The sequence below is a fragment of the Labeo rohita genome, chromosome 6 (genome assembly GCF_022985175.1).
Source record: "Labeo rohita strain BAU-BD-2019 chromosome 6, IGBB_LRoh.1.0, whole genome shotgun sequence".
In the NCBI taxonomy this organism is placed as follows: Eukaryota; Metazoa; Chordata; class Actinopteri; order Cypriniformes; family Cyprinidae; genus Labeo; species Labeo rohita.
In genome coordinates, this window is record NC_066874.1 from 30,015,926 (window position 1) to 30,028,923 (window position 12,998).

Below are 12,998 nucleotides of genomic sequence, written 5' to 3' on the forward strand. Positions count from 1 at the left end.
TTTATTTAATATCCCAATTTATTTTGTGCATAAACGAAAATTTTTTAATTTTGACCCATTCAATGTATTTTTGGCCATTTCTACAAATATACCCGTGCTACTTAAAACTGGTTTTGTGGTCCAGGGTCACATATAATAATATCTTTATGATGAATGAAGAATTTTAAGTCTTTATTTGACCAAAACTACAGTAATATCAAAATAATTGTTATAAAAATAAATACATGAATAAATATTTACATGCTGATTTATTATATATACATACTGATTTAAATGCTTTTAAAAACTGAAAAAAAGGTTGGCTTTTGGCATATTAAAGAAATAAATGCATTTTACTCTGTTCTGTGCAAATTCTGACTTTTTTTTTTTTTTCACATCTCATTCCCAGGTCCTGTCAGCAGTATCCTGGTCAATAAGTATGGAAGTCGGCCTATTATGATTTTAGGAGGCTGCCTCTCAGGAGCAGGACTCATCGGTGCCTCTTTCTGCAATACTGTCGAAGGCTTGTACTTCTGTGTGGGTGTTGTGGGAGGTATAATTAAAAACAAATATGAATTTTAAACATACACCGTTGCTCTTATCCCATGCAATTTACAGTAATAACACTCGTAGTGATATTACACTCTTCTGACACATTTTAATATCACCCAGGGGACCTGTTTTCATTTTGAACTGTGTGTGTTATGATGTGTTCCAGGTCTGGGACTGGCGTTCAATCTCAACCCAGCTCTCACAATGATTGGCAAATATTTCTACAAGAGACGCCCGATAGCTAATGGTATCGCTATGGCTGGTAGCCCGGTCTTCTTGTCTACTCTGGCTCCCCTAAACACATGGTTCTTCGACCAGTTTGGCTGGAGAGGGAGCTTTTTGATTCTGGGTGGACTTCTGTTGAATTGTTGTGTAGCTGGATCACTGATGAGGCCCATTGGGCCCAAGCCCCAACCTGCTGTTAAAGCTGCTAACAGTAATAGCGAAGCCAGAGAGCGAAAGAGCCTGATAGAGATCATCAATGGTTTTATCGATCTGACACTCTTTAAGCACCGTGGCTTCTTGCTTTACCTTCTGGGTAACGTTGTCATGTTCTTCGGCCTCTTCACTCCTCTTGTGTTCCTCAGTAATTACGCCAAGAGTAAAGAAATTGCTAAGGACAAGGCGGCTTTTCTACTCTCTATCCTGGCCTTCGTAGATATGGTTGCACGACCTTCAATGGGAATAGTCGCTAACACGAAATGGGTGAGACCAAGAGTGCAACATTTCTTCGCCGCCTCCATTCTCCTTAATGGTGTGTGCCACCTGCTTGCCCCTTTGACCACAGACTACACAGGGTTTGTGATTTATGCCATCTTCTTTGGGTTCGCCTTTGGCTGGCTGAGCTCTGTGCTGTTTGAGACTCTAATGGATCTTGTAGGATCTCAACGTTTCTCCAGTGCTGTGGGACTGGTGACGATTGTGGAATGTGGGCCAGTGTTACTGGGGCCTCCTTTACTAGGTGAGTATGGCGTGTTTATGTCTCATACTCAATGCAATTTTCCGGTTTTAAATAGCATATACAAAAACTGTTTGACACTAGTGAAGACAAAATGTTAAAGTTAATTTTCCCTTGTGCATTCAGATACATTTTTATTATAAAAAAAAAAAAAACATCCATGGAAACACATTAACAATGCAGTCCCAGAAGAAAACACTTTTGCACTTTTGCAAAATTAAAATGCATAATGAGGAATAGATTCATGCATTGTGCATTATTATCTTGCAAGAGATTTGTGAGTGAAAGCAAAGTATGACCTACATTTGAATCACTTTTTATTGAATTTACATTGATGGATCACTGACTTTTCTTTATAATAATTGTCTGCACTCACAGGGAAGTTCAATGACATCTACCATGACTACAAGTATACATACATGTCCTGTGGAATTATCCTGCTGGTGGGCAGTTTGTTTCTGTTCATCGGAATGGGCATCAACTACAGGCTACTGGATAAAGAAGCAAAAGAGGAATCCAAGAGAGCCAATCTCCAGGAGGCACCTGGCAAAGAGGTTGTAGAGGCACTGAAAGTACCTGATGACAATACTGCAGAAGATGCTGTGTGACACTAGATGGTCCTGGTTTATTCGGGGTGATTCTTACATTTCGGCACTCACTACATTGAGGATCTGATTACAGACATTCATCTTGGACTATTCTGGTTACTGAGACAGTGATGCAAACATTTCAGTGCCTTGCATGAGCATGTTCATGCAATTGATATTTTTATTTTTAGAATTTAGTTTTAGTTTTAGTTTAAAACATGCATTTATTGTAGGTCAAGAACTGTGGCTATTATTTTGGGGCATTTTATGTGTGCTGAGAGTGAGTGAAAGATTAAATTAGTGAAAATATAAAGAACTAATCTACAAATGTTGCCTTGTAACAAAAATGTGAAAGCAGTAGATGTACAAATAGTGTATCTTGTTAAATATATGCACAAATTAAACATGTCATTTGGTAAATATTTTCCAAGTTAAAACAGTTGTTTTGTGTATTCTTGTGCATGTGTGTCTATGTGTTTAGTCTAGCAATTTAGTAATGAAATATTACTTGTTTAAAACTGTGTAAACGCAAAAGCGTTTGTGTATAGCCTAATGGGAATTGTTCTTGAAATGCCAAATAAGCCCACATGCAAATGCAAAATGGCTAAAATAAAAATGATTCTCATTTTAATAAAATATTCACAAAGCTTCATATCTTTCAAGTGTTGGGTGTTAACCCTGGTGTTCTTTTAAGACCAACAATGATATAAGTAGGCCTACCTTTTTTTTCTCTGACTTTTTTTTCTGCAAAAATGTTCATATGACCTATTCAAAACCCATTTGATATTACTGAAGCTTTAACCCTTAGATGTACCTTTCAGAAACGTGACAGCAGTGGTTTTGAAAATAAATGTATTTTCAGGGGGGAGAAAAAAAAACAATAAAAGAAGAAACAACCAACTGGCAGCAGTGTATATTTACACGAATATGAGAATATTATAATTCAAAGATATAATTCAAAATTCAAAAAATAAAAAATTCAACGCCTTTATGTTAGCTTGGGTCTCTGAGGCGCCGAATAATAATGCATTTTTGAAGCATGATATAAAGCTTAAATCTTGTCTTATAATTAGCATTCTTTATAGAAAAGTAGGGGAAATAAATATTACATTTCGGAAGTTCCGGCTTGCTTATCGGAGCGTGGACCCGCGCAAACCATTTCAAATCAGAGTCGCGCGAGTTTAACTGACGTCAGGTAAAAACCGTTAGTCAGCGGAGTCGTATTTGTTATAAAAACGTTGCAGAAAGTGCTAGGTGATTTGCTTGAAGGTAAAGAAATGTCTCTTAAATTAAGTTTAATTACATACACGTAGTTAACAAAAGAGGAAAAGTGACGAAAATCGAACATTTGTGAGGAATATTTACCTTTGCTTAACCGCCTCAACTTTCGACTTGACGTTTCTCAGCTAACTAACGTTTTGGTCTCAAAAAGGGGGAACGACTCGACAATAAAACTATCCGGTATACAGTTCTGAGGATTTCTGAAGTGATATATTTCGTTTGACTCCACAGCATGCAAAAACCATTCAACTTCAAACTGCTGGTGCCCCCAAGAGCTCATCTGAATCAAGTTTCAGCAGTGAAGCCTCAGGAAACAGGCTTGTTTGAAGAAAACTCTGTTTTGTTTCCTTCAAACCAGGTCGGCAAACTTGTAAATTCTCTGTTTGTGCTGTAATGTTGCTATTTGACCTCTGGCTGTCGAAACTGCCGTGTGAACATTTAATTGTTGGATGATACGTTTATTCTCTTTGTAGAGTTATAACAAGTGTACAGATATAGAGACACGTCTGCCGTTTCCATCTAAAATGGTGCTTCCTACTAAGACATCAAGAACTGGTAACATTTCTAGTCTAAATGGAAAGGTGTGCTTTTCAGGTTTTAATTCTGTAAATCCATTAATGTTGATACTTGGTACTTGCAGAGGGTATGAAGAAGGCTGCAGTCATGCCAATGGAAAAGGAGGAGGTCTGATTAAATGCACTGTTAAATCCATTTTGCACTGTAGTTTATTGCTTAAATGATTATTCATTTATTTTTTATAATCTAGAATGGTTTGAGGTCCACATTATGAATTCAGTGCAACGCGTAATATAAATAAATCTAAGCAGTTTAATAGCTGTTGTGCTTTTGCATTACAGACATCATTAAGATCCAGCCAGCTGTACTCCAGATTGCTTGATGAAGCTGAGAAAATCAAACTCTGGAAGTTCAAAATGGATTCTGAGATTTCACAAAAAGACAGGAAGCTTCAGGAGAACAGAAAAACCATTGAGACGCAACGCAAAGCTATTCAGGAGCTTCAGGTAAATCACATTTGCAGGTAGTGCATTTGTTTATATTATTTTTTTGTCTGCTTTACTAAAGACTGAATTATGTCCTTTGCAGTTTGCAAATGAAAGTCTGAGCATGAAGTTAGAGGATCAACTGAATGAGAATGAAGACCTTAGAAATAAGTGGGTAATTTTTATATAAGCACATTCTATTCTATTCTATTCTATTCTATTCTATTCTAATTTATTATATTCTTTATTATGCAGAAGTAATGCAACCAGAAATTTGTGTAACATACTCAAGGACACATTTGAGAGATCTGCTGAGAAGATGAATTTGTGTAAGTGTGAGAGCATATTATAATATGTCACATAGCATAACACTAAATAATTCATTGTCAATTATTATGGGACGATACTGTGTTTATCATTTTGCCTGAATAGTTGAGGCTGAACGGGAAGAAACTCATGACCTGTTCATACAGAACAGTGAGAATATTCAGGTAACTATATAATGACTTTTTGTTTGTTTATTTATTTAGGATGGGTAAAGTGTTGGCAATAGGTCGAACCGTAGATTAGGACAATCATTTTATGACACAGTAATTTGTTCATTTGCAGCGGATGGTGGCAGCATTTGAAGGTCTTCGGAAACAGTCAGAGGCTGATCAGCAGGATATGTTGAAATGTGCTGCTTTTATTCATTTTTCTAATTATTTTTTAAATAATCAAGTGAATTAATTTGAAGCATGTAATATATTTGACACAATGAATTGAAACATTTTAGCATTGTTTGGTTAACATTCTACAGTAAGAGAATGCCTCACACAGTTTGAGGATCTTAAAGTGAACTTGGAGAGTGAATGCCATGTGAAGGAGAAGCAGGTTAGTGCCTATGCACATGTGCCATACATTTACCTCATTTAGCCTGAAGGGGGCAGCATTTGCTTAATCTTTATTTTGAAAGATCTTGCATACAGTAATATTTACCTTTTTTTTCCATGTTGGAACGAAAACATGTGTATTTTGTGTTCCTTGACTTTGACTTGTTGAGGTTGCTATGCTTCAAGAAAAACTCCAAGAAAAAGAAAACAATCTCAAAGATGTTTTACTAAAACTCAAAGAGGCACAGCAAAGCTGCAGTATAATAGAGGAGTCAGAAAGTAAGAATGCTTGAAACATTTGTGTCATTCTTTTCTTGATTTTTTAAAAAGTAAAAGTAATTTACCATCACTTTTGTTGTTTTTTAGGGAAACATCAGAAATTACTTCAAAGTGTTACACAGGACCGGGATGCACTTGAGGAGAATCTAAGGGTGACAGAGCAACTCAAAAGGGAGATTGAGGTTTGTCCTTGTGCAAGATCTTAAATCAAGTATACTTACTTATCAGGATAGTACATAAAGATTAAAAGAATTTATGTTGTGTATTGTATTGCTCTTCATAGCAAACCCAGAGAGACCTAACTTACAAACTGGAGCAAAGCAAGGAGAACCATGAGAAAGCTCTTCAAACGAAAGACAGTGAACTACAGGAATTAAACAACATGAAAGAGCAACAGTCAAAACAACTTTCAGAGATGCAGCTAACAGTGAATTCTTTGCAGTTCTCACTAACATCTGAGATACAAAGGTAGGTTAAAGAGGCTGTGTAAGTGCAAGACCTGACATAATGATTTTTACGTCTCAAACCAGGATCACAAGTCAAATAAAATATAATATTAACCAGAGACTTTAATAATTCATTTAAAACCCATTATTGAATGCTTTCGTTGTTTGTACAGGACACAAGATCTTGAGACAAAGATAAGCTCATTGGTGAATGAACTCAGTGACAAAAACACAGAGTTAGGTGTGTTAAAACTATATAGGTTAATGAATAATGATATCATTGCATGTTTAGTACCATTCTAAAATCATTGGTTACGCTTGGTTATCTTTATGAAGAAGTTATCAAGGGACAGAAAGAGGACAATAACAAGCAAATACAGACACTCAGAAATGAGCTGGTATGTCGTTTTCTCTGTTTAAGCATTCACGTTCTGTGATTTATGCATTTATGAAACCAAGCTCACAGTGTTTCTGTAACAGGATGAGAAGTCAAATTCACTGTTGTCTGTAAAGGAGGAATTAAAGACAATGGAGGTTCAGGTATTCCAGCTTATTGCCTCAGTTGAAGAGAAAAAAAACGAGGCAAGTGATTTGAAGGTGAGAAGGTCATTAAGCATGCATCGACATAGCAGCATAGTCATTTCAGTGCTACATTTATATCTAACATATTTATATGATTTATATGATTTATATCTAACATTCAACCCTCTCAGGATGAAATGGAGAGTGTCACCACAGAAAATAACAACATGAAGGAAGCCCTGAGTAAAGCTAGACTTGACAATGAAGAGCTGCAAGAAGTTGTAGCTTTAAAAGAGGTTAATAAGTTTCTATTTTCAATATATTACAAAGCATATGTATTTATTTGAGTTGAGTATTACAGTTTAACTTAGATACTCACATTATATCTGTACGTCTTTCATCCAGGCCAAATTAAAAGAAGTGGAGGAACAATTGTCAGGAGCTTTGGAGAGCAGTTGTAAATCATCACAAGAGGTAGAAAGATTGGAGAACGACATAAAGCAGCAGAAGTAAGAGCGTCTGGTTTTATACCATTAATCTTTATATCTCAGACGGAACCACTCATGTTAAAAACAATTCATGTAAATTTGTTTAGCCATTTACTCCTCTAATATATTGCTTACTATTTCACAAGCTATACAGACAATCTACAGTAGGTAGTTAGATATGTAAAGGAGGTAACAAATGGAAATGGAGGTACTATATGTGAAAACAAGGATGTACACTAAATTTTGGCAACACTTTAGGTTGGGGACCAATTCTCACTATTAACTATTGTTTATTATCATGAATATTACTAGCATATTGGCTGTTTATTAGTACTTATAAAGAATATGTTAATGCCTTATTCTGCATGACAGTAATGTACATCCCCTAAACCTACGTCATACCTAAACTTAACAACTACCTTAATAACTATCTGGTCCCCAAATTAAAGTGTGACCTGAATTTCTTATAATAAAAAAACAAGTTATAAAAACATTGCATTAAATCAAATTAAATTAAGTATTTTGGCTTTTCTGGTATTGTATCTCTGAAATCCATTCAGTATTGTATTGACCTTTTTATTTTCTTGAAGGGAGAAATATGAGGAGCTGATGTTGAAGTTTAATGACCTGCAGATGCAGAAGGACACCATTCAACAACAGGTTGATAGTGGTGCTTTAGAGAAGAAAGTCCTTCAGTCTCATCTCAAGGTTTCTAAATTAAATCAAGCCTCTGTATGTTGTAAATATGACAAAAAGATCCTCAAGTGCTGTATGCTGTGGTTTATTTATTTACAGAAAAGCAATGCAAATGCAGAAAGAGAGAAGACTGAAATAGAGAGACTTGAGAGAGAGAAACAGCAGCTTCAGTAAGATTAGAAGAGACTTTTGTTTTGTAACATTGCAAATTTGGTTTTATTTATAGTTTAGTTTTGTCTTACATGTACAATTTCATATTACAGGGAGAAGGTGGATATGTTATCTGCAAAAATTGCTGGGCAGGATGAAGAGAGTAAGAATGTTCAGCAGCAGTTAAAAGAGAGTGTGCGTTCACTTTTTTTCTGCACTTTTTTTCTTACTTTAGCTAAGTATCATCTCACATATCTAACCATAATTCATGTTAAATCATCCCAATAGGGCAAATCCACAAAGAGAGAACTTCTGATAAAAGACAAACAAATCAAAGCACTGGAGTCAAAGGTAAAAAAAAAAATGTAACATGCATTACACTATTGTTCTCTGTACTTCTTAAACACATGTTTTTAAATTTAAAATTTTCTCTTTTTTAGCTAACAAACACTAAAACAAAACTAGAGACCAAAACAGTAGCTCATGAGGAATGCCTAAAAGAGGTAAATCATTTAATATTGTTTTTTTGAATGATCAAATAAGGTTTATGTTGAAAGTCAACCAGAAACTGGAGTTTTTTTTAGAGGATTTAGCATATACACTGCTTTTCTTGTAAAACTGAATTATGAGTAAATAGATGCTTGCTTGTAGTGGTCATGTTACAGTATTTGACATATTTCTTGTAGATTATTAAATTGAAGGAAGATTCAGAAAGTATAAAGAAGCATCACAAGGAGGAGCTTCAGAAACTAAGTTCTGACCTCGAAGATAAATCAACATCAGAGGCTCAACTCAACCTTGAGGTATTTTTCCCCCCAATGAAATACAATAACTGAAAAATTGATTTAAATTAATGCAAATAATTGATCATGTTTTTGGTGGGGGTTTTTGTAGGTGCAAAAACTGAAGCAAACAGCCATGGAGGCACTGAAGAGTAAAGATGACACAGAAATCAAATGTCAGCAGAAGATCTCAAACATGGTTGCTTTGATGGAGAGGCATAAGGTTATTATCATTCTTAATAAGTGGCCTATTATACAATAGTATTGTACAATATTGTCAGTTGTTTTGAGCCCTTTTTATTCATTTTAATGTTGTTCTTTTCTTGGTAGCATGAATATGACAAAATGGTAGAAGAAAAAGATGCAGAGCTGAATGAAAAACGAATGAGAGAGGCTGAAGTCAGTGCAAGCAAAGCATCACTGGTAATTATTTGTCATTTTATGCCTTAACTTGACATTTTTCAATCCATTGTTTGAATTGAATATCATACTCAGCATAACTGGTCATTAGATGTCCGAGATAGTAACCAAAGAGTCCTAGGTCCAAAAGTTGAATTTATAAATTAATTGGAAACTTTGATGCTGAGTTACCATTGTGTCCTTGATACATTTAACCAAAGGTTGCTATCTTAGTTGATAATGATAATGGATAAACAAAGCTTTGCTAAATACCAAAATAACTGATACTTTTAGGAACTGGAGCTGTCCCACCTGCAAGTGGAAAATGATGAGCTTAGACAACAAGTTGAAAAGCTCAAAGGAGAGGAGATGGCCTTAAGGACACCAGTTTCGTCTCTTGAAAAAGACACACTTCAACAGGTGTTGTATCTTGTCAATTGACAGTATACATGGCAATTTTAAATGGACAGTGCAATATGAAAATATTGTTTTAGGTAACTGAAATCAAACCAAAGAAAGGAAGAAACAAGATCTCTAAAACACAAAAAGCTGACACCACAAAGAAGCATGTGTATGAACTTTTATATGAGGATGAATATGTACCTGCATCAAGAAATGCATCTTACATTCCTGCTGTGAGTTTTTTCCCATTATCGATGTCCATTTTGTGTGTTCTCATTCATCTATTAGAAAAAAAATTGTTGTTTTTGTTGTTGATGCAAGGGGACAGTGAACGAAGACCTTCATACTCCATTATGGAGCAAAACAACTAAAACAACACCTCAGATAAAGGTATGAACTGTTTGCATTACTCATCATTCATCTTGCGCATTTATGTGAGCCAGTTTATTTTCCGCTTCAGTCGTTCAGAATTCGCACACCACCCACACCTGAGATTAAAGGGTCTTGGAAGAAAGACATTCTGAAGCTGGACCCAAAATCAGACAACTCAGACAGCAATGACATACTGGTAAATTTTATCTGTTCACATACCATTGGTGTTGTGCTATATACAAACAGTTTTTCAGTGATCTGCATTTTTCCTTAAGATTGTGGTTTGTGTTAACTCTTTCTTAATCCCCTGTATCTGTTGCGCAGAGTTTCTCTCCAAGACCTGTTAAATCAAAGAGACCAATGCAACCAAAAGAAGCAGACACAGGGAGTTTGGACTTGTTCAAGAAGGTAAAACAAAATACATTTGACCAGTTTTGTCCCATTTTATTCCTTCATGTTTTTGTTTTGACTGTCATCATGTGCAAATGATGTACAGGTGCAGAGTTCTTTTCCATGCAAGTCTCCAGGAACAGTGCTAAAACTGGCTGCAATAAAAAGAATGCGAGATGCTGGATGGACCACCGTTAGCAATTCAGATAAGAAGAAAAAAAAAGTAACAGACAAGATCTTTGCTTAAAAGCATCAAAGCATCAAAAAATTTAATTATCCTTAAAAAAAAAAAAAACTTGGAGTACAAAAACTCTTAAGACAATAGCTTTTGATTGCTTACGATTTCTACTGGTGTTTGAATAAGCAGAAGTATTTATATTATTTCTCAGTACACACTTTCTCTATGTAGTATGTTAGATTAAAATACAGAATCTTTGTTTATCAAAAGATGCTGGTTCCTGGTAAAGTTATTGTTGGTTTTAGTTGTGTGTTTTACAGATATTTGTATTTACATTTCTGTTTATCTAATTTAGTTCAAAAGTTCAGTTTCAAAATTTAAAAAAATGTAACCGTTTAAAACAGTCTTCTTCCATAGAAGCTTCAAGTAAAAGTAAAAATTTTCAGCTCAGAAAGTTTTTTTTTTCTTTTTTCTTTTTTTTAATAAAAAGAGGTTTGTTGCTGAGATCTTAAGGCTCTTGGTCATGTGCATGGAATGTCTCAAAGGTGGAGGTCTCATGGTCGAATTCTCTGTCTTGATCCTCTCTCAGAAACTCCAAGCGGAACTGAGTGGGTCTGGAAGCAAATCCAGATGTGTCTGTCTGGAAATCTTCGTTCTGCACTGTCATGGTGGGGTTATAAATCTGAGGACCGTCATAGAGTCCTCCTGAAATTACCAGTGTGTCATCTGGCACTGCAAATGGCTCACCTGTGAATGAAATTACAGACGATGGTACTGTTCAGTGACTATTTAATCTGTATGGTTACTGTAAACTATATACTAGATTAAATATGCTTGCCCATGCACGACTTGACAGCATTGGCATGATGTTGGAATTGACCTGCCAACTTTCCCAGACTGTAACCCATCTCTAAGGTTTTGTGAGTGGTTGATAGACCAAAAAAAAAAAATAACGATACATTTTCCTAACCTGTATCTTCATTGTGGAGACGGCGGTGAGTATATTGGATACTTCTCTCTTTGCTCCTCCTGAACTTGTACATGAAGTGCACCAGAATTACCAGAACTATTACACCAAGCAGAACACTGAATAAAACAGTCAGAGATTTCTCTGAATGATTCATGCCACCACCTGCTTTAAAATAGAGGTAGGAATAGTTAGGCAAGAGAAACATATTTCATTATTTGGTTTACATTATTAATGCTACAACATGTTCCCGACCTACCTTGAGATTCATTCAAAGAAGTTGTGCTGTTTTGAGTGATAGCTGTTGAAGTAACAGCTGTTGGTTTGGTCACTGGTGTAGTGCTTGTTGTAGCACTTCCATTGCTGCTGTGAGTGGTGTTGGCTGTAGAGGCTGCAGCTGTTGATGTGATGTTGGATGGTGAGGATGTGGCTGGTTGGGTTGTCTGAGCTGTTTCTGTTTTGTTTGGCTGTCCTGCTGATCCTGTTACATTGCTTAGGATGGGTCCCAAAGTACTGTTGAATGCAACAGTGGTTGCCGGGGTTGTCAGGCTGTTTTGAGCTGTTGTGTTATTATTGTATCCTGAAAAGCTTGTTGAATTTGAGACATTATTTTCTGTGTAGTTTCCTGTTGCATTCAGAGGTGGAGCTATTGTAGTTATCAGGGTTAATGGTGACACACTGTTCTGTTGTGCATCAGTTATGTTAATCAAGACCAGCGAATACAATATTAGCTGGCCACATACCAAAAGCTGAAGAGTTAACACACCCATAACTGCTTGCTCCTTAAAAAAACACACATACACAAATCATGAGTCACTCCAGCTCGAGAGAGAAGACAAAGCACTTTCATACAGCTCATGACCTAATTCAGCATGTTTTATCTGTGTGTGGTGTTGCATGTGGTTTCCTGTTATGCACTTGCAAAGTCTCCAATTACCTTGTACTTTTATTTCTGGTAAATAGGCAGCATTATGACTTCCTTTGTATTTAATTTTTCAAACTGTGTTTCTCTCTTCTTTTTCAGAATGTTTTTTTTTTGTACTAGATGTTTTAATTGTTAATATGTGGATTAAAAATGAAATGTGTACTTAAAAGAAAACATACAGAAAGTTGGAACATGAGGCTTTACGTCTAAAATGGCGCTGACATGAAACAGAAGACAACAAAGAGCCACATGGTTTTGCATAGGCTAAACAAACAGTCATGGGCGACCCATTTTATAAATGTCACCCATCACAGATTTACCCTAATTAAGTGGCTTCCTATAATTGTTTCGCGAATAATTTTGTTACGTTTACATTTAGTATACATTACTGTTACAAAAGCTGTGAGCTGTGTGCTATAGATCTTTCAGAAAAAAACTATTCCTGCTTCTATCTTTTTCTCTCATCTCGCTTTTATTCTACTCTCTTGTTTGTGTAATTGTTGTAGTTTGTATAAAAACAGAATTAATATAGGACAACAAGAGCAGAACTTACCTGTAAGCTGAAACAAACGTTTGTAGTGAAAGCAGGAAGTGGCTGGCAGCAGTTAATACACTCCCCCACCTGCTACAGGCTCCATTCTTTTTCCACTCCCTGATAAAAACAGCTCGGTTCCACGTCAAACAAACAGGTAGAGGGGGCCGGCCTTGTATGGCTGACTTCCTTGACCGGCATCGAGGAGGCACGTGTTCAGTCATTGTTTAACCCATGTGT

General features: G+C 36.0%; 2 protein-coding genes across 5 annotated transcripts; one reads left to right on the top strand and one right to left on the bottom strand.

The window, feature by feature from the left end:
* The first annotated feature begins 3,158 nt into the window (after positions 1–3,158).
* sycp1 (synaptonemal complex protein 1) lies at positions 3,159–10,466 on the top strand. Of its 3 annotated transcripts, none has more exons than XM_051111961.1 (32): positions 3,159–3,345; positions 3,589–3,715; positions 3,831–3,912; positions 3,998–4,041; positions 4,215–4,379; positions 4,462–4,529; positions 4,614–4,687; positions 4,791–4,849; positions 4,968–5,034; positions 5,158–5,231; positions 5,401–5,509; positions 5,597–5,691; positions 5,793–5,977; positions 6,129–6,196; positions 6,292–6,353; positions 6,436–6,552; positions 6,669–6,773; positions 6,883–6,986; positions 7,556–7,673; positions 7,761–7,831; positions 7,925–8,006; positions 8,100–8,162; positions 8,252–8,314; positions 8,498–8,614; positions 8,706–8,816; positions 8,924–9,016; positions 9,287–9,412; positions 9,487–9,627; positions 9,716–9,784; positions 9,855–9,962; positions 10,091–10,174; positions 10,263–10,466. In XM_051111961.1, exons 2-32 carry the CDS (start codon positions 3,590–3,592, stop codon positions 10,401–10,403), a joined length of 2,991 nt encoding a protein of 996 aa, XP_050967918.1. In that variant the 5' UTR covers positions 3,159–3,345; position 3,589; the 3' UTR covers positions 10,404–10,466. The 3 variants fall into 3 exon arrangements, with proteins under 3 accessions (XP_050967918.1, XP_050967920.1, XP_050967919.1); XM_051111963.1 differs by having other exon boundaries at positions 7,556–7,625; XM_051111962.1 differs by having other exon boundaries at positions 3,159–3,271.
* A 71-nt stretch (positions 10,467–10,537) lies between these two features.
* On the bottom strand, positions 10,538–12,930 carry si:ch211-105j21.9 (sialomucin core protein 24-like). Of its 2 annotated transcripts, none has more exons than XM_051111966.1 (4): positions 12,780–12,930; positions 11,561–12,083; positions 11,305–11,466; positions 10,538–11,081 (listed from the first exon to the last, which is right to left on the bottom strand). In XM_051111966.1, exons 2-4 carry the CDS (start codon positions 12,069–12,071, stop codon positions 10,843–10,845), a joined length of 912 nt encoding a protein of 303 aa, XP_050967923.1. In that variant the 5' UTR covers positions 12,072–12,083; positions 12,780–12,930; the 3' UTR covers positions 10,538–10,842. The 2 variants fall into 2 exon arrangements, with proteins under 2 accessions (XP_050967923.1, XP_050967922.1); XM_051111965.1 differs by having other exon boundaries at positions 11,305–11,469.
* Positions 12,931–12,998: the final 68 nt, after the last annotated feature.